A 22,910-nucleotide genomic window follows, 5' to 3' on the forward strand; every position below is an offset into this window, starting at 1 on the left:
ACAGCAGGCAGTGAAGGACAGAGCACCACTTCAGAGGCAAGAAAGGGTTGTAGTTTTTTTGTGTTATAAGAGAATGGAGCAGTACGAGACCTGCTTTTTAATTTAACACTTATTCCCGTTAAAAGGCTTGTACTTAGTTTACTCATGGTAAGTCTGCAAGTCTGACCTAACCTTCCTATGGACAGTTCTAAAAAAGCAGAAATCAAGCAGACAAAAACTCCTTAAGGTAATAATGTCATTTGGATGCACGATGAGAAGTTACCAAACTGAGTCTTCTCCTACAGCTACCTGACTTGGAGTAAAATCTTCTATTTTGGCTTTAAAGCGCCAACAAAGACAACTCCACACTGTTGATTACATTATCCATGAAAAACGGCTCCAGAATATGGTAAAGTCAGATTCTGATTTTCTTTTCAATGGAGCAAAGAATTTCCTCTCTTAAAAAAATAATTGCCTAATGCTTACTTATTCTTTATGGAAAGCTCGATGGACTTGGCCTGACTGCACAATCCTTTACCTGGTGCATGGCAGGAGACAGCAGAAGGAGAAACTATGGCAAGGATGATCCTCTCTCAGCTGTGTGCTGGTGTCAAGGGGGCAGCGGGGCACCTCTGCCCCAGAGACGCTCTCATACAGAGCCAGTGTTCAAAGCTCTCCCTACTCATGACACGTGAGTGAAAAGTGAATCCTGAAAACCAAMGCTAAATGCAACGGCAAACAAACCAAAATATAAATACAAATATACATAYAGATATACAAATAATGATAATCTGGCAGTTCTGTGATAGGAAGAATAGACTAGAGAGAGTAATAGAATAGATAAACAAAAGAAAAAAAAGCCAAAAGCCACACTCACAATCTCCACTTCAGGACATAAACTTGCTTTTCAGCTTTGTAGATAATCTCAAAACCTTTAAGAAAGGTTGTCTTCTTCCTTGATGGTTTTGTACTGAAGTCGTTCCTTACAGTGCAGACACCTGGCATATATTTCATCTTCTGGGTACTTTCAATCAAGGCGATAAACACCTTTAGTAATTAATGCATCATTTGGAGAACTCTAAGCTACTGAATTTGCATCCTCACTCCCCACCTCCCATCCAGGAATTGTGTTTCGATATTTATGACCAGCCTGCGAATCCTTTAGACAGGAGAGGCAGAAGAAGTGTCTTCACAGCTCAAGGAAAGACAAGAGCTTCACCAGGTCTTTTGATTCACCAACCTCAGCACCACACTTTGGTGCCAAGAACASCAACAGGCTCTAAACAGATGATCTTCCACTGAAGTTTAAATTCTCCTTAGCTTAAAGAAGCTGGAAAGTGAGGAACAAGGGGAGGCCTAAAAGAGCTTAAAGAAATGCAGAGACCGTGTACCAGGGGAAATAAAAACCAATATAGCTTCTCTATATTCAAAGTGCACATCACAGCGCTAACGCTACTGCTAAAATTCATTAATAATTCAAAATGCATGCACTAGCGTAAGAGCTCACTTCTCCAGAAGGAGTTTCCAACCCAAATCTAGATTTTATACAGTCTTTAAACAAATCAAAAAAMCTGACATTAAATCAAACCTCGAGGCAGCCACAAGACAAGGTACACGGCAGGGGACTCTGCTGTTCCTCTCGGGTCTCACRCCCTCCCTATGCCTCAGTAGTCCACAGTCTCCCTCCCCTTTGCAGCACTGCACCGGTGTCCCCGGTCCCCGTACGATGAATCACTTTCCTTCATGTAAATCCTTTTTACYCCCAGGCTCTAGCTCCCAGTGAGTTCCCTGCTCACTCCAGGCTACATCTATAATTATTGCAGGACTTGGCASAGAAAGAGTTCTGTTTAGTTTACCAGCATTTCAAAATGAAATCCTGAACTTACATTGTAGGCTTGGGTTTTTTTCAAACTACTTCAGGATGAAAAACGGTCCATGATCAGTCATTTTAAAGCCTGACTGTTTAGACATGTCATATTTGGAATAAATAAAGGTGACACTCAAGAACTATAAAGAGCATTTATACAGCTGCACTGAATATTAAGGTAACTCAGGAAAACTTTTTTAGTATCTAAACATAAATTACCAGGACCATACAATAATGCCTGCCCAAGAAGTGAGATTTTTCTCATAGGCAGTTTGTTTTATAACTGTACTTACAAGCGTCATCATTCTTCCAATAGAACATACTTAATTTAAAGGCAGCTTCACAGATTCTAAGCATGCATAAGGTATGTGACGCAATACMTTTTTATTTCCACCTTATTATAATACTGGGTTTACTGGTGCTTACAAACAGTCCTTCCCCCAAGTGATGACCGACGTAATTCTCAGTGTGATTGGAGCCACAGGCTCATTGCTTAGCTAAGAGGCATCAGCTCTGACTGCGACTCACAAACTAAAGCCCTGATCATTCAGAAAAACATTTGATGGGTCATTATATATATAGACACACACACACACACACACACACACACACACACACACACACACATATATATAACAGTACTGATATCAGTTTGGTAGCACGATCTGATCAAATACAGGGTACTACAGACTGCAGACCTAAACAAGCTTTTTGTAAGTTATTTCCTGGGAATAAAACCTCCGAAAGAAGAAATTTAGGGTGGTGACAGAGGAGGTCTTGCACACTGAAAATACGTACCACAGCAAGTAATTTAGTTTTCATTGATGTTTCTTTCATTCACGCAGTAGAGTGGTGGAGAGAAGGAAAACTGCTTACTAGCATCAAACTCCGTTCTGKTAATTTCAGCGGAGCTAAAACACAAATATACTCTTCAAGAGGCAGCAAGAGCATTACATACTTCTTCCTTCAAATATTTTATCAAATACCCACCAAACCACGAGTGCACTACTAAACTTCCTCAGGATGACGTGTAACARAAGTATTCTGTTTTATGCTGCCTTTACCAGGAAAACAGCAACTTGCATTTGAAGGATCTGTTGGCACAGTAGCCRAAAGTGGAAACTCAGAGGAAATAAGTAACTGCTATCTTTGAAATCCACTACGGAGATCAAACAGCTTCTTCATCCGAAGCCCCAAGACACCCGAAGGTCAGAGCCCGGCCTGCAGGACACGGAAACAGAAGCCCTTCACGTTCACCCACACATGGCACAGCATGGGATAAAAATAACAAAACCAAAGTCTACAAACTTGTTTAAATGCCTTCTGGACGTTATGCTAGCACACATGGGTGAGGATATGTGCATGTGTATACGCCTACTCTTTTAAAACTAAAAATCTGTCTGAACTCCAACCCTGGGGAAATACTTACAGGAATACTTCTGCCCACCTATGCCTCTGCTGCAAGCTAAAACGTGCAACAAAACTTGGGTCTCAGATTAACAGATTYAGAAGCATCCTCACTGATACACACGCAGCAAGGACGCTTGCCACTGTACAACAAACATCTTCACATGTAGTATCCAAATGCCCCTGGTTCAAGTGTCTCCTTCCACATGTCCCTGCTTTACAAGTTACCAAAGCGAGTGCAGCCACCAGCTCTTTCCCGAGTACTTGGTGACAATTCTTCCCTGATTTTCTAACGAGAGAACAATCTCGGGCTCACCACACCGCATGCCCTTGGGAAAGATTATGTTACTGAGTGAAGCAGATGGGAAAGGAGTGAAGGAGTGAAGAACCGTCAGGAAACTGGATCACACAACCATCACCAGTAAGTAAACTCCCCAGGGCTCTGGGAGACGGACCGCATCTGGCAGCTCTTACTCACCCAGACAGACCTTAACCAGCAAGTCATCTCAAAATAAAGAAACGCGGGTACGCGAACGCTGCGCGATCAGGTTACATCCTGTCCATGCTTCTTCACTGGGATGGAAYGGAATGAAAATGCTTACACGGAAGGTGCACGTGCAGCACGGGAACGGCCCGCAAACGAACAAATAGGTTAGAAACCTGTAGCCTCACTCGCTCCCCCGCCTTGCCGAGCCCAGAGGTCTGGTCCGGGAACACGACTGAACAAACCGCCCTTCCGCAAGCCGCGGCGCTGAACACAAACCGCGTGCGTTCCCGCTGAGCTCGGCTCAGCACCGAAGACATCCAGCGCCGTGTCAAGCCTCCACCATGGCACAATCCCAYCCCTGCCTCCGTAAGCCTCAGGGATCACGGCAAAGCAAAGTTTGCTGGTTACTCGAGCACACTCACGCATCTACGGGTCACGTGTTACGGTGTGTTTTAACATCRTTCTTGTTAACAGTATGACTTCCTATACATAAAAGCATAAGAGTTTTAATTCTCTCTCCAACTATGAGACACTAGTGAAATAAGGATTATTTTTTTCTGGAGCATATGGATTTTTTTWAAAAAAAWAATATATTTTGATTAAACACATAATACATATTTCTGTTTTTTCAGGTCATTAAACCTTAGGGAAGAAAAATTTTCCAACACAATTCTGTTCCAGTTACTAATTAAAACAATTTTTATAATTTCTGTGACATACTGCTGAAGATGATTTATGATAGTGGTAAACAGCAGGAGGTCAATGACACAGTTAACAGTGGGGCTTATTATAGTCACTTTTAAGATTTACTTGTGTCATCAAATAGCCACYATGCACCAATAAAGACTTAAACTGCACAAACACGCCTGCGGCCTTTTCACTGCTAAACGCAGGTGGAAAAAATAATCTGGTTTTCTGCAGGAGGTCAACTCTTCCAAATCTGCGTGCCAGAAATCTTCACTTGCAAAGCAAAGAAGAGCCAAGTATGCACTGATTTTCCTGGAATAATTTTTGCTTGCCAGTATTCAGCACATAAGTAAAAGGTACCTATCTGAGGATACTGAAGTCTGAAAAAACATTCATCCAAATGTGCAGTGATCTTTCTTATAAGCAAAAGAAGAAACACATATAAAGTGGGAATACTCAAAATCCTTCAATAAACAGAACACCCAAGATTTGCCATTTTGTCCCAGGCATGGAAAAATCACCTGAGGTTTCATTCGTGAGTGGTTCTACATAAACTTATTAAAATGTCTGAAGTCAAAGGGAGAAAATGGAGGTAGGGAGTCTCACACACTTAGAAAGACTCAARCTGTTTTCGAGGAAGCATCTGTCGCTAAAGGCTTGCATTACTCAGCAAGCAGGATGTGCAAGCGCCCAGACCAACGTTAAATGGGTATATAGACAGTTCCCAGTGCACCACTATTTGGAACCGAAATCACACTGGATATAAATGTCCCTTGGTTTGGGGAACTGGACATAAATGTCCTTTGGTTTGGGGGAGCACCTGCATGCACTTCTTCCCGGTTAGGTTCAGGTGCCAAATTTAGCCATTGACCTGCAGCTTCTTGCAGAAACAAGCCCCCAAAATACCTGTTCCACTGAATYAACAGGCAAAAGACTTTCATTTGCTTTTAGTAAGTATTTGTGAATTATAACCTGTTTTTCCATTTCTACACAGAGATGATGAGCTTAAATKAAATGACAGATGGAATCAGAAAACAAATCTGAATAAATACAATCAGAAAAGAACTCCTCTTCCATGAGAGGTAATTCAGTAACTTCCCAGGTTAGTAACGGTGGGCAAATTAACTTTTAATTCATAGAAATAAACAGTCAAGGGCAAGAAGGACAAAGGAAAGGATATAATATGCTTTAAGAAYGGTTTAGCAGCTAGACACATGAGGACACAAAATTAGAAAACACCCAAACTAGACTGAAGTCGGTTGTTCACACGCATTTCGTTGCTACACCTCCAAACACGCACGGGAGCGCACACCCCTCCGAGAGGCAGGGAGTAAGACGGACGGGTCTCACGTAACCAGCCAGCTCCTCTGACCATGACACCTCCACCCCACATAAGCAATAACTCCTCTTTCTTCAGAGGATCACTCATGCACTCACCAAAATGATGAACACAGGGACAGCGGAGGGACCTGCTGGAAAATTTTGMCATTTTTTGAGAGGACTTCACAAAGTGAGAGACACTATGTGAATCTTGCCCAGTAAAGACGGATCGCTAATAGGACTGTTACCCTTGCCTACAGGAAGCAATAAYTGCAAAATAAACAGTAAACGTGCTAGCAGCAACAGTAACGTATCAAGGAGAGACACCAAACTCTTCTGTACTTGAAGTTACCTTCTAGTCTAAACCTTGGTGGATTTCTCCCTGTTTCACTGGAAGAAAAGCAAGCAAACCTGAATTTCACAGGTGTGATCTTGTTCCAGGGATGGATTCTTCTTCTAAGGAGTTAGTGGCAAGCTGGAAGCAAAACTGGGAAATGTAAGAATCCAACAACTGAGGTGAACTTACTTTAATATTTTCCTAACWTTCTGGCACTGAGAAGCTTGGCCTGGAAACTCCAAAATTTAAAAATGTGTTGATCTTGGCAACAGATTGCGCCAACTTTCAGGGAGTTGTGGCTGGAATTATTAAGTTGATAGAAGCAGTTTCCACATACATTATGAACATAGTTGTTATTATATACCCACGTCCTTAAAGCAGCCCTTGCAACATCATCCCCTACTACTTTAGAAGGCAGTAGGAAAGAAATCATCTGGAAAAGAGAGAGGCTGGGGTGGGGTTGGGGGGGGATGTCTTGGTCTGGAGAAGGAGAACATACTATGTCGGAGTAAGACAAACAGTCATTCTAGGGAGAATTTAATACATCTGGAGATGGAAGATAGGCTAAAACGGGGCACATTTCAAATGCTCTATGGGTATGCATGTTGCAACCATTCAGATGTTTTTAAAGACAAAGACATGTCTTCCTGGGCACCAATACACAGCCAATTTGAGGCTATTTTTTGTAATTTTTACTATGTGTTTCTCTTTCAAAAGGGAATGACTTAGGGGGCTGTGGTTTCATATTGGTGTTTTTTTTAAATAAAGATTTCTTTCTCTTTAAACACATTGCAAAYGGATGGAATAACCACAGACGCTACAGCCCACAGCTGCTCATGCCTGCCAAGCTGTTGAAGATTGCCATGCCCATGGAAGAGTTGGGACWTGAGCAATCCCTCCTACACTAAAGGCAGTGAGCAGGCTTAGCTTAAAATCACTGATGGAAGTAGGCTTGAGCTAAACTGTCTGACTTCAGGTAGACACAGATTGCCGAGCACTCCCCCATTCCTATACTTCTAGCAGATCTACATGCAGGACTGCTTGTACCTGTGGCAAAAACATCTTAAACTGCTCCTGTTAAATCCAGAGGAGGACACYGGTCAGGCTTCACCATTTTTGTTTCCTTTACACTAAGAAATTTTTTTAGTTTTAATTATGATTAACAGAGAGATCTTGAAAGAACATTCCCCTCCCCATCCCTTTCCCAGAAGCGTTATTAAACAAAACCAAAAAAGCAAACCTAAAGAACACRACCCCCAAAAGATCTTAAAGGCTTTTCTCACAAAAGACACAACAAGAACTGAACTTCTCTTTATAATACTTCTAACTCTTAAGACACAACAGGAAAATACTATAACAGACTCAAACCACAGCCACCATTGAAATGCAGCCTGTCATCTTGGCTGGAAGGCAGCAGCTTGCCAAAGGCATTCAAACAGCAAACAATACTGCTGAGCTCACACTAGGAATTCCTGGCAGCCGATGCCTCCGCAGGCGGAAGTGATTCTGGTCCAAATACTTCCTCGACCACTGATAACACGCTCCTACCACTTGCAATGCCAGGGCTTAGCAGATAAGGAGGCGAGGATCTCCCAGGCACAGTAATCGAATCCTGTTCTCCCATATATTCTTTTCTTGGGTTTTATTTTTAGAAAGCTGCTACAGAAACACAAAGATGCATGCACAAAGACCTTGCTGTTTGAAGGGAAAAACTGGTGTCAAATACAAGATGAATAAAGCAATATGAATGTGCATTACAGCACATTTTCTCCTCTGCTGGTGGGTTTTTTGAGGGAGCAAATAATATTATCCAGAAACCACCAAGCTGGTCAGATGCTCATATTCCTTTACTAAAACCCATGTAACTGAAGAAAATGTCTTCATTCTTTTCAAGGGAAGTACAGAATCTTTATTTCTAGCAAGAAGATACAATATACTTAATGACTATTTCTCTTGTTTATTAATGTCACAGTGCCCGAATGTTAAGTAGCATCACATTTTCCCAATTTAAGTGAGGAATCATTCCACTTTGTATAACTTAGTAATAYGGATGTTTTGTTAAAGTAGTTCAACACTTACATATTATATATTATACATACACAAGCATTAAACCTTACTAAAAGGCAGCGAGACTGTGTGATACATCTGCCGTACTGAGATGCTGCAATTCCTCGTGAATGAGTTAAGTTGAAAAGCACAACACCTAAATCACAGAGCCTCAAACCGGCAAACACACCAGCCCGGGCTGAGCACCAACCCTGCTCATGCGTGCACAGCCAGCGTCTCAAAGATGCTGTGTTGCTTAGTGGATACGCACCAAGCCTTTCGGTGTTAGCTCGGTTATCTGCACTGCAACGGATACATGCCAAGCCCCTAAGAATTAAGCTTTTGCAGTTAGCACACCTTGAAATCATGCTTAAGTTCAATAAGCTGCCTTTGAAAMTGAGGCTAAATATACTCTCTGAAGCTATACTGGTATGATTTAAGGACTTCTGTAGCTAAACATACGGTGAGTTCTTTTGCCTAAATGTGTTAAATATTTAACAGAAGATTGGGAGAGAAACCAAGGACTTCTGACTCCCTGCTTGGTGCTTAACTGAACATTAAGATGCCCTATATAGCAATAAAGTAATACCTGCTTTATATTAATAAATTAAACTTTGACACGTTAGAGACAGCAGAGGCTTCACAGATGGACATTTGCCAAGGAATGTGAAAAGGCAGCAGAGCTACAGAGAGAAGGAAAGCAGCAGAACCCACCTAACCGATGCTGAGTGATCCGGCTAAGACAGCCTAGTCCAGGAGACACAAGCCACAGAGAGGCTGAACCACAGTTCTGTTCCTGCCAACCAAAACTTGAGAATGTTTACCCAATGTTAGACTAAAACCAGAACCTGGCCTTTCATTGTAAAATTAAAAATTTAATGGAGCACACTTGAGAAATAAATGCAATAATAAATGTAATGTATTTCCACAGAAAACCAGTGAACTTCTGGCACTATTGCCATCTGTAGTGCACATCCTATTACTGCAGCATCAATGTCAACTATCTTTACCATTAATATAGCTTTTGCCTGGTAAACCAATAATTTCCTACCCATGCAACATTCGTCTTGCTGGCCAGAMACAGATATGGTAGAAGTACCTTGCTGTTGAAAGCATACCAGAACATCTCCGTAAAAGTACGCCAAAATGCATGTAGTTTTGTTAGTGTAGTGCTAGGACAAGAAGAGAACAAATCCATTTTTATACATCTCAGAAAGTTAATCTAAAACAATCGCATAAGGTGCAATGCCAAGATATTAATACACATTGCACTATGAGACCATATTATAAGTGACACAAACGTTACAAAACAATCTGAAAGTTGGCCAGGCTGTTAATAGACAGTATTATACAATTACTGACACAGGCAGATAATACTGCATTTCTACTATGCAAATTTTTAACAGTGAATAGATTCTGAAAGGAGTTTACACCCACTACCCCCTCACATGCAAATCAGTACTTCGCTATTAGGTGCCAAGCTGTCATTTACATGCAAGTCATTTCAGYCTACTCTATTCTCTTCTACTTTACTTCGTTATCACAAAGGAGCTACCAATGAATGCCACTTGATTAAAATATATTAGCCCTATATGGACCTATTTTTCAGCGTGTAAGCTCATACTGCTGTTGTAATAGCTTTCATTTGTTTTGCCATTAATGCTGGTCGTCTTCTAGTACAGAAATACTGTAATGCCCCAGCCTTTCAGATTTAGGCATCAAGCTCTATTCTTAAGATATTTCTCTCCACATTACAAAGTCATTACACCGTGGGAATCCATCAGAAATCCTGCTTAGAAAAAGGAAGGAACAAGAGGCATGGAGCTGGTATTAGGGCCTGATGGATCACGTTTCAGCACGTGCTTCGCTCTAGGTACACGATCAGCTAAGTGTGCACCTGGCCGAGCAAGGCTGTGGCTCTGTGCACGTTTCTTCGGAGGCAGCAGGGGTCTAAGCCGAGACGTGACCTTCCCCTCCCAACGCAGACGCTCAGCACACTTTATCACAGTTGTCCACCATTCCCCTCTCTCTTCACAACACGAACGTTGGGAGACAAACTAGCTCAGGGACCTGATGGGGCTGAACAACCACTGCTGCTTTTCCTTCCCTTCCAACCCTTCCCCATGCACTTTCCAGCCAGATTACTCCCCGGACTACAGCAGTTGCTGTTCTGCTTGTGCCAGAGGGGGCAGCACAGAGAACTACCCAGCAGAAGCCCCGAAAGCTGTAGGTGCCAGCAATGACCCAACAAAAATGAGAGCTAGACCACACCACCTCCTGCTTCTGAGGACTTCCCAACGGAACAGGTTTCAGGTTTGTTAGCAGAACAGCATGAAGATGATCTGTAAAGAATATATTACCTGGTTTTATTTCTGTAATTACTTTCTGCCTCTCATAAGCACAAATATCTCAGCATGCCAACCATGTAACTATAYCTGCCATCCTTAAAACACATCAAGGATTGCTTAACCCACAAAAGAATTCACTAACTTGTCCTCAGAATGTTTTAAGCACTAATAATATGCAAAAGTTATAACCTCTCTGTAGCATGCACATTATGCTGGAGGTCTGCTAGTGCACTGCAAGCCTCCATTATCTCTGATGGATGGAAGAAAACAGAAAAATCAGAGGACTGCATAATGCAAAAACACGTACATGTATACAGAGACCTGTTCAACACCTACTCCAACAGGAAACCTCTYTCTGAAACGACTTAAAGATTAACAGTCCCAATTCAAAAAATTACCAGAAGACACAATGAAGGGATGTAGATTAGTCACACTATTCCTGTTCACAAAAACTGAAAATAAAAAAACATATTTTGCTTCAGAAATATCAGGACTGCCCCTGTTCAAGTCAGCAGTCCACCCTCCAGAGACTTCAGTAGGAACTGGGCTCTTTGCACCGGTGTCCTCTTAAACCCACTGTTTTGTCTAACTTGCTATGTCTGTGTATGTTTGTGTGTGTGTGTGTGTGTGTCTGCAAACGCCTACATGTACATACAGTGCTCAGAAGAATGGGCTTTAATTAGACCCACTACATGTGAATAATACTAGAAGTGAATCCTGAATTTTTCTTTACTATTTCTTTTATTCATGTTCTGCAACAGAGCTACTCCATCCTGTCTCTCTAGTCAATGGTGCTGGGTGCTCCAGGGATGAATTAATTTCAAACAGGACCCAAAGTCCAGAGCACACCTTCTCAGTAGGAATTTTCCAGAGATTGGGAAAAAAGATGTATAATTCTGTCTGCATAACTGTCAAGCACAGAAACATAAAAGGCTGTAAATAATTCACTCTATATTACAGGAAATGTTTTACAAGTGAAAAGGTTGTAGCCTCTTTTTAGCTAAATGGCTGGCAGATGCTGGAGGCATTCCTGTGTCAGAAAGTGCAGAGCAAGGTGTGCCCTGTTTATAAGCAACCAGCGGTGATTCTTGGTCCTCAACCCTCCCCTGCTACTGCTCAATGAAAAATGCTTCTGCTYATAGCTCTGATGGATGGACCACAGAGGAACAGAGCTTGCACACTTCCAGAAAAGCAACTCTGACCGACTAGCAATTTCTTGTATTCTGATGACACAGTTGCTGCAGTACACAGTGCAGAGCTGGTAACACACACACACACACACACACACAGTTACTTAAAGATACACACACGCAAGCTAAAAACATACATGCAGTTATCACAGGACAACTCAATTATGATTGTCTGATGCAGTCTTATAACAGTGACATCATCATATCCAGTGGAAATAAAATCTATCTACAAGCTCAAAGGGGTGGTCACATAGCTGAGGACAGATTCAGGTCCAGTACATCAAAGCAATGCCAAATGAGGAGACCCTATTGCTTTAACTTCCTATTATTAAACATTTTCAGAAAACCTTTGAGAAACATCCTCTGCTGCTTCCCCCACCAGAYTACCCCCAGGTAGCCAGATAAACACAACGTTGTTTCGTATGTAAAAGAAATCTGAAACTCACCTGTATGTTGCCRAAGTCCACGTTCTCATAATGGAAATGTGCACACTCAGCCATCTTCGGGAAATGACCCTTTGTAAAGGATAACCTGAAGCACAGCAGAAGCACACCGTAAGATGCAAATCACTTACACAATGCTCAGCATCAAGTACTGTTACAAAATGCAGCTAAAAAACACAGACTTTCTCACCCTGAAGCCGAGGGAGCGGAGGGGTTTGCTGACACGATGCACCAAAGCAGTGGAGAAAGGAATTCAGTGAGGAAGGAAAACTAAATTGCAAAGTGCCTTTTATCATCGCATCCTTAAGGAGCTGTGGCATTTCACCGCCACCAAGGCCCATGCCTTTACGGAACGGTGCAGGGACAAGCCGCTCTACCTTCACAAATGCATTTTTGCAGTGCAAATTAACAGCCTTACACGAGACACATAGGAAAGTAGAACTTTACCTGTGAAAGGCATCACAGCCCATCAGTCCCGGGTTGATGTATCTGAGGGTGCAGAACAAATGCTATTTATCCTTTGCCTTTTTAAAATTCAGAAGTGAGGCATAATTATTCCCAAGTGTCTCTAGCTACAATGATGGCTGACGGGGAGATCCTCTGGCTCCGCAACATGCTCTCGCTTCTGCTGAAGCTATTATAGACTCCTATAGATATTTCTGGTGGTGAGCCAATGAGATTATTATCTAGCTCTCTCTTCCCACGGGAATATAAGTGGGAAGTGAGATACAGCATCTGGCTGCTCAGCACTAGAACAAAGAGCCATTTCCCTTACAGCATCAGAGCATTACAGAGAGGTGATCTGAATGCACAGATCAGTACTGGGCAGTTCTAGTCCTCAAGTCAGCATTATTAGCAGAGACAAGCCAAGTAATTTTCATTACTTTTGAACCCATTGGCAGGTTAGGGGTTTGAAACCTTTACTACAAGCACAGTAAGTTGATTTAGATTCTGTGGGAGAGGAAAAGAACATAAGCCCAAAGGAAAAAAAAAACCAAGAAACTGGGATATCAGAGAAGAAAAAATGCCCCTGAAAAAGAAAAATGTGCAAAACTCATCCAATGAACAGGTGCAGGGCAAAATGTAAAAAAGGAACAGAGAAAAAATATCAAATAAAAGAAAATATATAGGCCACCCACTTGTCCTTGTTTAACTTCCCTGAGTACAAGGAGATGGAGAAAATAATCCAATTTATACATTGCCTGGACTTCTCTTTACCCATATATATTTTTACATGAAACCATTTTAGGGGGAAATCACAAAAGTTTAAAAATACAGCAAGAGTGATGTTCAAAACTTGAGCAAGCTTTGCTTCTATAGCAGGAAAAGGATGAAGGAGCTAACAAAATCTCTTGCGTCCCAGTTTTAGATGACATTAGCAAATCGCACTTTGTTTTGAATGGCTTTCCAGCTCCGACAAAGACACTATCAAAAATCAYTGCAGAATGCACTGGTTGTGTAGTAGCACAATAGCTAAAATCCAGGAAGCCCAGCAAGGACAGGAAAACCAAAGAACACTGCTCTTACTTTTTCACATTCTTCACTTTCATACTCGCTGTGCTGCCACAAGTCCGAAGCGGCAGCTCCCCTGGAATGTCAGGGATATCTGCACCTCTTGCCTGCAACAAAAAAAGAAAGCAAGGAACTTAAAATCTGATTGCACGATAYGGACTACTGCCTCCCATGAAGCAGTCATATATGTGTATATATACGTATATGTGTGTGTATACATATACATACATGTGTGCATGTGTTCACACGTGYGCGTGTGTRTGTATATACACCTACASACAGAGTTMAAATTTCACATGTACTTCCAAACTGTACTTCAGCCTTTTTAACTAGGAAAACTGAACCTTAGGATTATAACCTAATATGTGATTATCTCTTCTTAAACCATGTTGTCGAGCCCTGCTAATTCCCAGTAATCACTGGGAGATCCAGTATCTTATTCATTACTCCTTTCGGTTTATAAAGAAGGGATTTCCAGAGGCAGGAGTCTACATACATTTCTAAACTCCATATTTAGACTCCTCATTAAGTACCTGATTTTCAAAACAGCTGTGCACACAGATTCAAGCAGTCACTGGAAGAAGATGAGTAGTTCATACGGTAGAAAATCAATATAATGACACAGCTGCTTATATGTGGGAGGCAAGGTTTTAAAAAATGTATTTGAGATTATCACTGTAAGTGTATAAAGATACTAAAGTTTCTGAATCACTAAAATTAGGTCCAAGAAAAAAGAAAATGTCAAATAAACACCCAKTGGCACACTCTTCTTCCAAAGTGCAAAAAGCTCACAGCAGGTGTAACGACAGCATTTACGTTTTTATGGGTTTTTCTGTGTTCTCTCAGGAGAGATAAGAATAAGCTGCTGCATCAATTTAGTCCTCTTCTGTTCACCTCATTAAAAAAGAAAAAAAAATCTTCCTCATTCAAAAAYAATTATTTAACAAAAACTACTGTTACCTTGCTGTATGACTTTTGTTGGATGCATTCCTGCATCTTATACTGAAGTAGTGCAGAACTTCTTCAATATGCACATGTAAACACTCAGTTGTACACAGGGATGCCTTCTCTCTCTTTTTTTAAACTATTTGCCAAATTTATATGGTTTCCAATACTGCAAAGAAGTGTTTTTCATACTTTAGATGGAACAAAAGGTGCATATATGCGGGATTTTTGTTCAATTTATATTTCAGCAAGATCCCGCTGTGTGGTACTTTGGTGCAGAGATATTCCCCTGGGGCAGGATTTTATCTTACACACTAAAGCTTTGATCCTTTGGAATATCTCAGACTGAGAATCACTGAAGCCACGTATCTGGTATCCAGCAGCCTCTCTGTAAGGACGTGCACAAGCTCAGCAATGAGCAGCGGAAGCAGGGCCAGAACACTCATTTTGTTATTTGCAATACCACAAGCACAACTGCCTGCTTGTGTTTTGATGACAGGGACATGAAGCTTTCAGAAAACCCCTGGATTTCTATGTAGCCATTTACTTTAACAAGGCCAGAAGTCCAAGCTCTGCTTTTCCGTTCGTTCCGTTGTACTTTCCCATCCTCGCCCTCCTCCAGCCGCTTTTTCAGAAGTCTCGAGCTCCGCTCGGGTGGGCAGTCACCATCCCGGGGCGACTCGTGCACTGAGCGCTGCACACTCCTCCGGCGGTCCTGAGCCAGGCCCTACAGCCTCGAGGAATCAGGGCTTTTCGGTGAGGCTTTTAAGAGGGAGCAGCGACCAACCAAGAAACTCAGCACAAACTTCRTAAGGCAGAAAGACATGGTCCTTGATCTTGGCCAGGAACATCTCAGTGCAGAGCTGGATGAGACCAGCTGAATGAGCACAGGACAGATCACAGAAAACTAGCTTTTCTTCTGTTTTACACAATGCACTACAGAGCATGAATAATGTCCAAATGACAAGAGGAAGAGCGGCACTTCAGTATTCCCTCTCTTAGAGCCCAGGAAAAAAAAGAAAAAAGAGTATTAAATTAAATTCATTTGCTAATGACAGGTGTAATCAGACCACTTCTCTGAYCCAGCTCGATTTCAGTGTTTCTAAACAAGGCCACCAAAAGATACTTGAACAGAGATGAGCAGTTCCCAAAAGCTGTTACATAGAGAGGAACACTACCGCACGCTGTCATGTACAGTACGGAAACTATCTGGTCCTTGTCCCCAGACTCAGATGCAGACATACAAGCTGTAGATATTTGCATTCATTCAAAGGTGTCTCACCAACATCACTTGGGTTTACGTAGGACTCGAGTAGACTGCAAGTTCCCTGCACAGGGACAAATTCCTGTTCAATTATTTCAAGCACTGCCCTTGAAAAAGGCAAGTGCAGCAAATCTGAATGAAGCTCTCTCCCCTTTCAACATTATCAGTTAAACTGGAAGCAAGGACACTCACAGCCTGTGACAGCCCCGAACACATGCAACGTTTTAACGCAGAGAGTTAACATTGTCCCACAGACGCACAGAACATGCACACCTACTTGCTGAAGAAAATTACGGACAATAGTTTTATCCCTAAACAAACCCATCTTTGGCTGACTCACTGGTATCAAGTACACAATTACTTAGTATGTAATAAGATGCYTGAGAGTCTTATTGTGAATTAAGAGGATCGCGAATTTAATAAACATTATAGGTCTTCTACATAAGAAAATAACTAATTACAGTAATAGATATGCCAGTAGCTTTAAGTCAAAGCTGGACATGCTAGCTTTAATTTTCCAAGGAACAGAATTTTTGTAGGAAGAAAAGTAATTTCTCATCTTCATGAGCAGCAGAAGCTGGTGGGATATAAGAATGGATAAACAAGACTGACAGAAAAAGATGGGCTTCAGGCCAGTTTGCAGCAGTGGGTAGAGACTATCCTTGATTTGACTTAAAGCAGCATATGCAAAACCCACACCTCCAAGAGACTTGCATGCCAGCATCTCTCTCTGAAAAAGTCACATTATTCTCTCCTTCCCAACTGAGTTAGGTCTAAACCTTGCTGGAAGGAGATTTTTGCCTCTCCCCTTTCCACCAGCACATATCCCTTTAAATAGACTACAATGAGATGCAACACGCTAATTAATTTGGGTTGCTTTTCCAATTAGATTTGAGCTCTTTGGACCCAGCTGCAGAACAACAACAACCTCTCAAAAGTCTCAGAGTCAAAGAAAATGGACCAAATGGTGATCTTGTATAAGCCAGAACACTAGATTTTTTTTTTTTTTTTTTTTTGTGAATAGGCAAAGAAATAAAACTTACTGCTATTTTATTAGCAATGTTCCTCCAAAATAAACTGCAGCTGCCATCCCTTTAAGCAAAGATACACAGCTGCATAAACGCACGCTTTATTCACTATTAGTCTGTACCTGTTTTGATATAAAACCTGGCTTGCAAATTGTCATCCTAGACTACCCCTCTCTCAAAACACAAATAAAACATCCAGGACGAGATTTGTCATCTTTTGTGCTTCATGTCACAGTAATTTAACTTTAAAAATCATTTTGAAACAGCTGAATTATTTACATCTGAAAATTAGCTAGCTAGCATCATCAGTTGGTTCTTTCTGTTCCTTATTTTCTATGCATCACTGTTCTGTGGAAACGCAGTAATTGCATAGCAAATCTGTTTATGTAAATTATTTAGCCCGATTTTCACAGCTTAATGTCACCGCTGTATCAATCTGCTCTGGTCCAAAACTTGGTAAACAAATTAGGGCTTGATTCAGAACCCAGTCAAGTGACTTCATGAGGACCACCAGCCCATTTGCGTTTCAGCTGAAGGCTTTTAAGCAACACTTAAAAGTTGCTTAAAAGTCACGACTGGGCTAAGATACTCTCAGATCACACATGTATTAGTAACAGTTGGGACAATATCTGAAAACTTAAGTATTTTATAACAGATACCCACACCAATAGTGAGGCAGATAAGTGCTACTAAAATGATTCCTCAAAGGGATTTTGGATGAAGGCCTGTCTGTCCATCCCACCCCTCTCAGGGCTGGTCACTCTGCGTCTAAGTCACTACAGCTGCTTGCTTGTGGAGTATCAGGCAGAGCCCTGCAGCACTTGCACYGCTTGTGCCATTTTAAAGTATAACTGCTAAACTGTGGGGGAATCGGAGCTGTCACAGATCAGGGCGTCTAGCTTTAAACACTCGAGTTTTAAATTTCTGGTCTTTATCTTTTAGTCRTTGTTTGGTAAACTTCAGGACTGCTCTCGCTAGCACACAAAACCTCAGTCATAAATAATTCAAACCTGACAGCTCCATAGCAAAACATGAAAGGATTTTCTCAAAAAAAAAAAAAAAAGTCCCATTACATTTATCAGAAAACGTCAGTCCTTCCATCACGCCCAGAAATGGAACACAACCTAAACATACATATAAGATTCAAGAAAACAGTCCAGCGAACATGACAGGATAAAGTCTCTGTCAGTCTTCGGTACGAGGGAATACCGAACCTAGGTAAACCCGTTCTCCTTCTCCTACCACCACAGGCTCCCGCTGGGATGCAAAAGAGAAGAAAAGTGGAATCCCACAGAACCCCAGGAATCCCACAGCTGGCAAACTGGTTCTCCATCATGCTACCACAAAACTCTCTTGAACTAGGAGATCTGGCAGCTATAACCACTCATCCAAAATTCCACCTTTTCCACCTGTCTCTCTTATTTGCAGCTCTGTGTTCAAAACACTCCTCTCCACCCACAGCCGCACAGAGAATCTTTGAATGCAGCGTGCCATGGAAAACATGGTCAAATAACCATGCAAGTGCATCTGTGGTAGCTCTGTGYAACATCCACGTCAGCAGCATCAGGCCTAGATCCTGCAAAATGAACACACCAGCCTAGATCTCCTTCCCCAGCTGAACGGGGGATGAGCCGGCAGGCTGAGGCCCTGGACAGTAAGAGGTACAGCGGGCAAACTGGCTGCAGCTGGGGAGCCGGGACCCGTTAGGTAGGGGCCTGCACTAGGGTCTAGCTAACCAGCAGTTCGCAAATACGTGATATATTGACCTGAGAGAGTATCATGTGCAGGAGCTGATACAGCGGAAGACTCAACAGTCAGCATGTAACCCAGGCTACTCAGCTGAAGTGGGATTTGTCAAGACGGGTATTCACTCTTAGATAAGGTTAGCGCAAAGCAAGMTAATCCAGGAGAAATTAGTTCATGAGAATAAATATTAGACTCGTGGCAAGAGTTACGCATCTTCCTATCACCAGTCTTATCACCAAAAGTAGTTTGTGGAGAGAAAGATTGCTGCGAACTCTTTCAGCACACAGCCTTACTTCTAAAAATATCAGAGCTGATTCAGAATGCTGGTTGGTTTCCATGACAGTCTTCCCTYTACATCTTCACTTCCCCTTCATTTTCTTGGGAGGAAAACAGAACAAAACAAAACAAATTTCGTTAGATTTTTACTTCTTACCAGAGAACAGCAGCGATAGTTTTAGTAAAAATCGTTATTCATCAGGAGATAAGTAGCTGGTCTCCTTGGCTTTAGCAAGAGGACCAGCTAAAGTGGACGGTATCCACAGTTTGGCCCCTGAGGTGGACGTGAATCCACAAACACCTCACAGCTACTCAGAGCCTTGGGTATCGACCAGCTCCACAACGCAGGGCTGGCTCGGTACCAACTGCTTTGCACAGCTTACCTGGCCTCATTAAAAAAAAAATTGTCCTACAAAGATCCCCTCAATCACTCAGAGGTAAAGAAGACGGTTCCACGAGCACTGCGCTGCTTTTACCAAGTATTCACTACTCCAGAGGCAGCCTGAAGCACAGTAAAAGGATGAAGATGGTTCATTGCAAGTTCATTCTCCACAACCACTAACGCATTCTAGGGAAAGAAAGTTATTTCTGTTCCTACTTTACATGTTGTAATAACAATCCTGGTTATCCACAATAAACAAATCAATCAACCAAAACAAAAGGCTTTCACTAAACTGAAAATCACCATGTCCAAGCTATTAAAAATAACTCCAGCTGAAAGGTCCCAACTCTGGAGCATTTATCTGCGAAAGCTGCATCCCTAAATGGATTAAACTGTACTTGAGCACAAGAAAGCTTTAACTGGGTCACTATTTTTGAACAGAAGAAATGTACAGTAATTGATGAAAATTTAGCATTCATCCAAAAATGTCAGGGGTACAATGGCAAAATTACCATTCACCGCTGATTCACTTAGTGAATGCAAATGCATGGTTTCCTGAGTACTTTCATATAGGATGCTTGTGTCACTGGAAGTACACTTCTAATGAACTTCAGCTAAAATTTTCAGGAAATATTTGAACATATTTAAAATGAATGAGCACTGATATTATGTATCTATGTATTACCTAGCTAGCTCCAACAATCTCAGCTTAAACAGAAGTACATAACCATTATGCTACAGCAGCTTTATGGAAGAAGGAAAAAGAAGYAACTCCACATTTACCAATTTATCTTCCTAAGATTTAATATCCATGCAATTCACAGCCTGATCAGCAGAGCGCAGCACTGGCATATTCAAAAACCACAGGAGAGTATGCAAAACTGCATCCGAGACAGAGGGGCTTCGTAGACTCTGATCACAGCAATCCACGCCACGTTGTGCAAAGGAACAGCTTTGAAACAGCTTTGAGCAAGGTATAAAGATGTTTTTTGGAATGAAAGGGAATTGAACCTTTTCAATTCCATTAAATCATATCTTAGCTCCACCACTTAGCTCCTTATCTAGTGCAAATTTCCTGATCCCTTTTGCAAAGATAAATAAAAAAGCCTTTCTAAYGTGCCAGTGGACAGTTGTAGGACCAGGTAATGTGCATGCATAAATCAAGGCCAGAACTTCTGCAGTAATTAGAAGTAGCCCAGACTTCTAAATTTAGCTCCCAGTTTAGGCATTGAGGAGGACGAGTTTGGTTCTCAACTTCTTCATGAAAAAAAGAAGAGGTACTGAACAAAGGAAAATTCAGTTTATTTCTGGCTCATTTTCTCAACATATGTGGCAGAAAAGGGTATGTGGAGAAATGGAGTGACCAGCTAGATATGCCTTTCAAAATCCTTTAGTAAATGTGCAATATGATAGAGGAAAGCCAGTGAAAAAATGACAAGTGCTTCCAGTAGTGAAACTCTGAGTATTGACTGTGAACATTCTTAATCCCATGACTAGGAATCTGCATTCAACAGAGAGATATTTTAACGTGCATCATTTTTTGAGTTTGGGACTTTTAATCCCATTTTCCACATTCCCTGTCAATGCTGAATTGTTCCAGCCAGTACTTATGGCATGGCATGGTTAACAGCAAATTCTTTTATTTCAAAAGACCACACAGGATGTGTTTTTCTCTGCCCAGCTTTTCTCCTCCGAAGGGGGGAAAATAAGGAGGAGGAGAGGAAAAAAAAAAAAAAAAAAAAAAAAAAAAAAAAAACTAAAAATACCAAACAAAAAAAAAAAAAAAAAAAAAAAAACCTTTAAGCATTGCCATGGGCTGGCAAATTAAGCGAAACCTCTCATTCCAGAGCTTAGTGTTAGTCCAAGTCAACCATTTAGCATACTTTAAAGAGTACTGTACAGAGCAATGCACAAATTCATGATGACTAATCCAGCATTTTTAAAATGAAGTTTGTTGGATCTGTAGATCTAGTTCACTGATCTGTAGATCTAGTTCACTGATACGTGGATAAAATCATCTCCAGCTCATGTGTAAAACAATATAGTTGGTAAAGGGAGTCTGAGACAAAAAGCAAGCCACTTGGCAGCAGCATGAACCTACTTTGGCAGTATTCTTACCACTGTAAATAAAATTCACCTCTGCAAAGTAAGTGGATTTTATGTMAAGATAAAACTTCCTAAATGGGCCTAACCAGACGCAAGGACTTGCACTGATCCTCTGCAGATGGATCTAATACTCCCAAAGGASGGTGGTTATTTCCAGCAAAATGGTCCCAACACTTGTATTTTCTTTCATARCTACCAACTGCTTTAGAGACAAGAACAGAAGCACCAAGCAAAAATGAATGGTTAGTTACTGAGCACACTATTATCATGATAACTACCTGAGAGCTTTAGGTTGGATTTGACCGTGCTACAGTGACACAAAAGCGAGATCCCCTTATTACCATTCACAAAGATCTCAGCCCCGGGAGCTGCAGTGGTACAGTACATAGCCTCGCATAATAGCATACTGGCGAAGGAATGTACTTTCTTCAAAAACAAAAATCCCACATACAATATGCGTGGGAAAGGCAGCCAAGGTTACAGTCCTTATTCTGCACAGCTTACAAAATAAATTTTAGAAAAAAGCCCCAGAAAATAGTACATCCAAAGAGCACAGTGCTTTGATTCCAGTTCCTTGCTGGCTAAGCTCCCTCTCCCCAAACACACACACACACACACACAAACCCCTCACCCTTCTGATGCACAATTTCTACAGTGCACTGTGTCCTGGAGGGAGGAGGGGTCCAAATCAAGGTTTAGTTACAAAAGGACAAGCGGAGCTCTGGGTTGTTATGCTGGAATGCAATTTCTCCTAGAACAAAAACTCCTGAGATTAAATCAGCCTGAAAAAGTAGCAAATACCACTTCAGTAAGTGCCCTGAACCATATTCAGTGATTTTGCAAATAACAACGTTGTGTTATATGTATAAATTGGTTTAGAAATCAAAGAATTTTCCCACTGCAGTGGTGGAAAGATTGGGAAGGCAGGAAAAACAGCAGCCTGCCATTCAACCCCAATGGTTAAGTCAGTGGAGTTAACACGAATTTGTACTCATGCACGTAAAGTCAACCTGGGCTCAGCTTTTATTTTATATAAACGGTGATCATAATAAAATAAAATACACAGYTGGTATACAATGCACCCATTTTGTGCATCTTTACAATATCACAGTTATGTGAGAAATGTATTTACTTGTAACATGCAATTTATACCATAAGCTATCCATAAACTTCTGAACAAAACAAAAGGCTCAGTTCATCACTAAKCTTCTGCAAGTGCTGCCTGGGAAAGCTTGGCCTGCGATCACACCCCCTGCTCTGGCTGAGCCACTGAAGAAGGAATTGCCTCCAGCTGCCGGACACTATAACCGTGCGGGATCGCAGGGCTCCTTGGATCTGCCTTCCTGACCGACCGTTCAAAAAAAAAACCCCTGTTCAGCCAAAAGGAGTCAGTTGTCTGAACTGGGGTAGGAGAGATTACAGAAGTAATCATGCTGGCAAATCTGAGGTGACGGTGATCTGCACCAAGGACCTGAGATCTGATCTCACTGAGGTGGGGTTAGAGGAGGAGAGAAGTCTTTTGATGCTGCTGGTCAGCAAA

At 41.6% G+C, this 22,910-nt stretch overlaps 1 protein-coding gene across 3 annotated transcripts in view; it reads right to left on the reverse strand.

Annotated features, from left to right (window-relative positions):
- ARHGAP32 (Rho GTPase activating protein 32) overlaps positions 1-22,910 on the reverse strand; it is a 193,947-nt gene that overhangs the window by 128,111 nt on the left and 42,926 nt on the right. For 2 of the 3 annotated variants that reach the window (XM_085316756.1, XM_085316755.1), the window contains exons 3-5: positions 13,639-13,730; positions 12,559-12,600; positions 12,115-12,199 (exon numbers count right to left, since the gene is read on the reverse strand). In XM_085316756.1, coding sequence (XP_085172882.1) covers positions 12,115-12,199; positions 12,559-12,600; positions 13,639-13,730 — 219 coding nt within the window. The remainder of the gene's footprint in view (positions 1-12,114; positions 12,200-12,558; positions 12,601-13,638; positions 13,731-22,910) is intronic. The other variant, XM_085316757.1, reaches the window with a different exon arrangement.

Source organism: Rhea americana, unplaced genomic scaffold (genome assembly GCF_003343005.1).
Source record: "Rhea americana isolate MKP2758 unplaced genomic scaffold, rheAme1 scaffold_48, whole genome shotgun sequence".
Lineage (NCBI taxonomy): Eukaryota > Metazoa > Chordata > Aves > Rheiformes > Rheidae > Rhea > Rhea americana.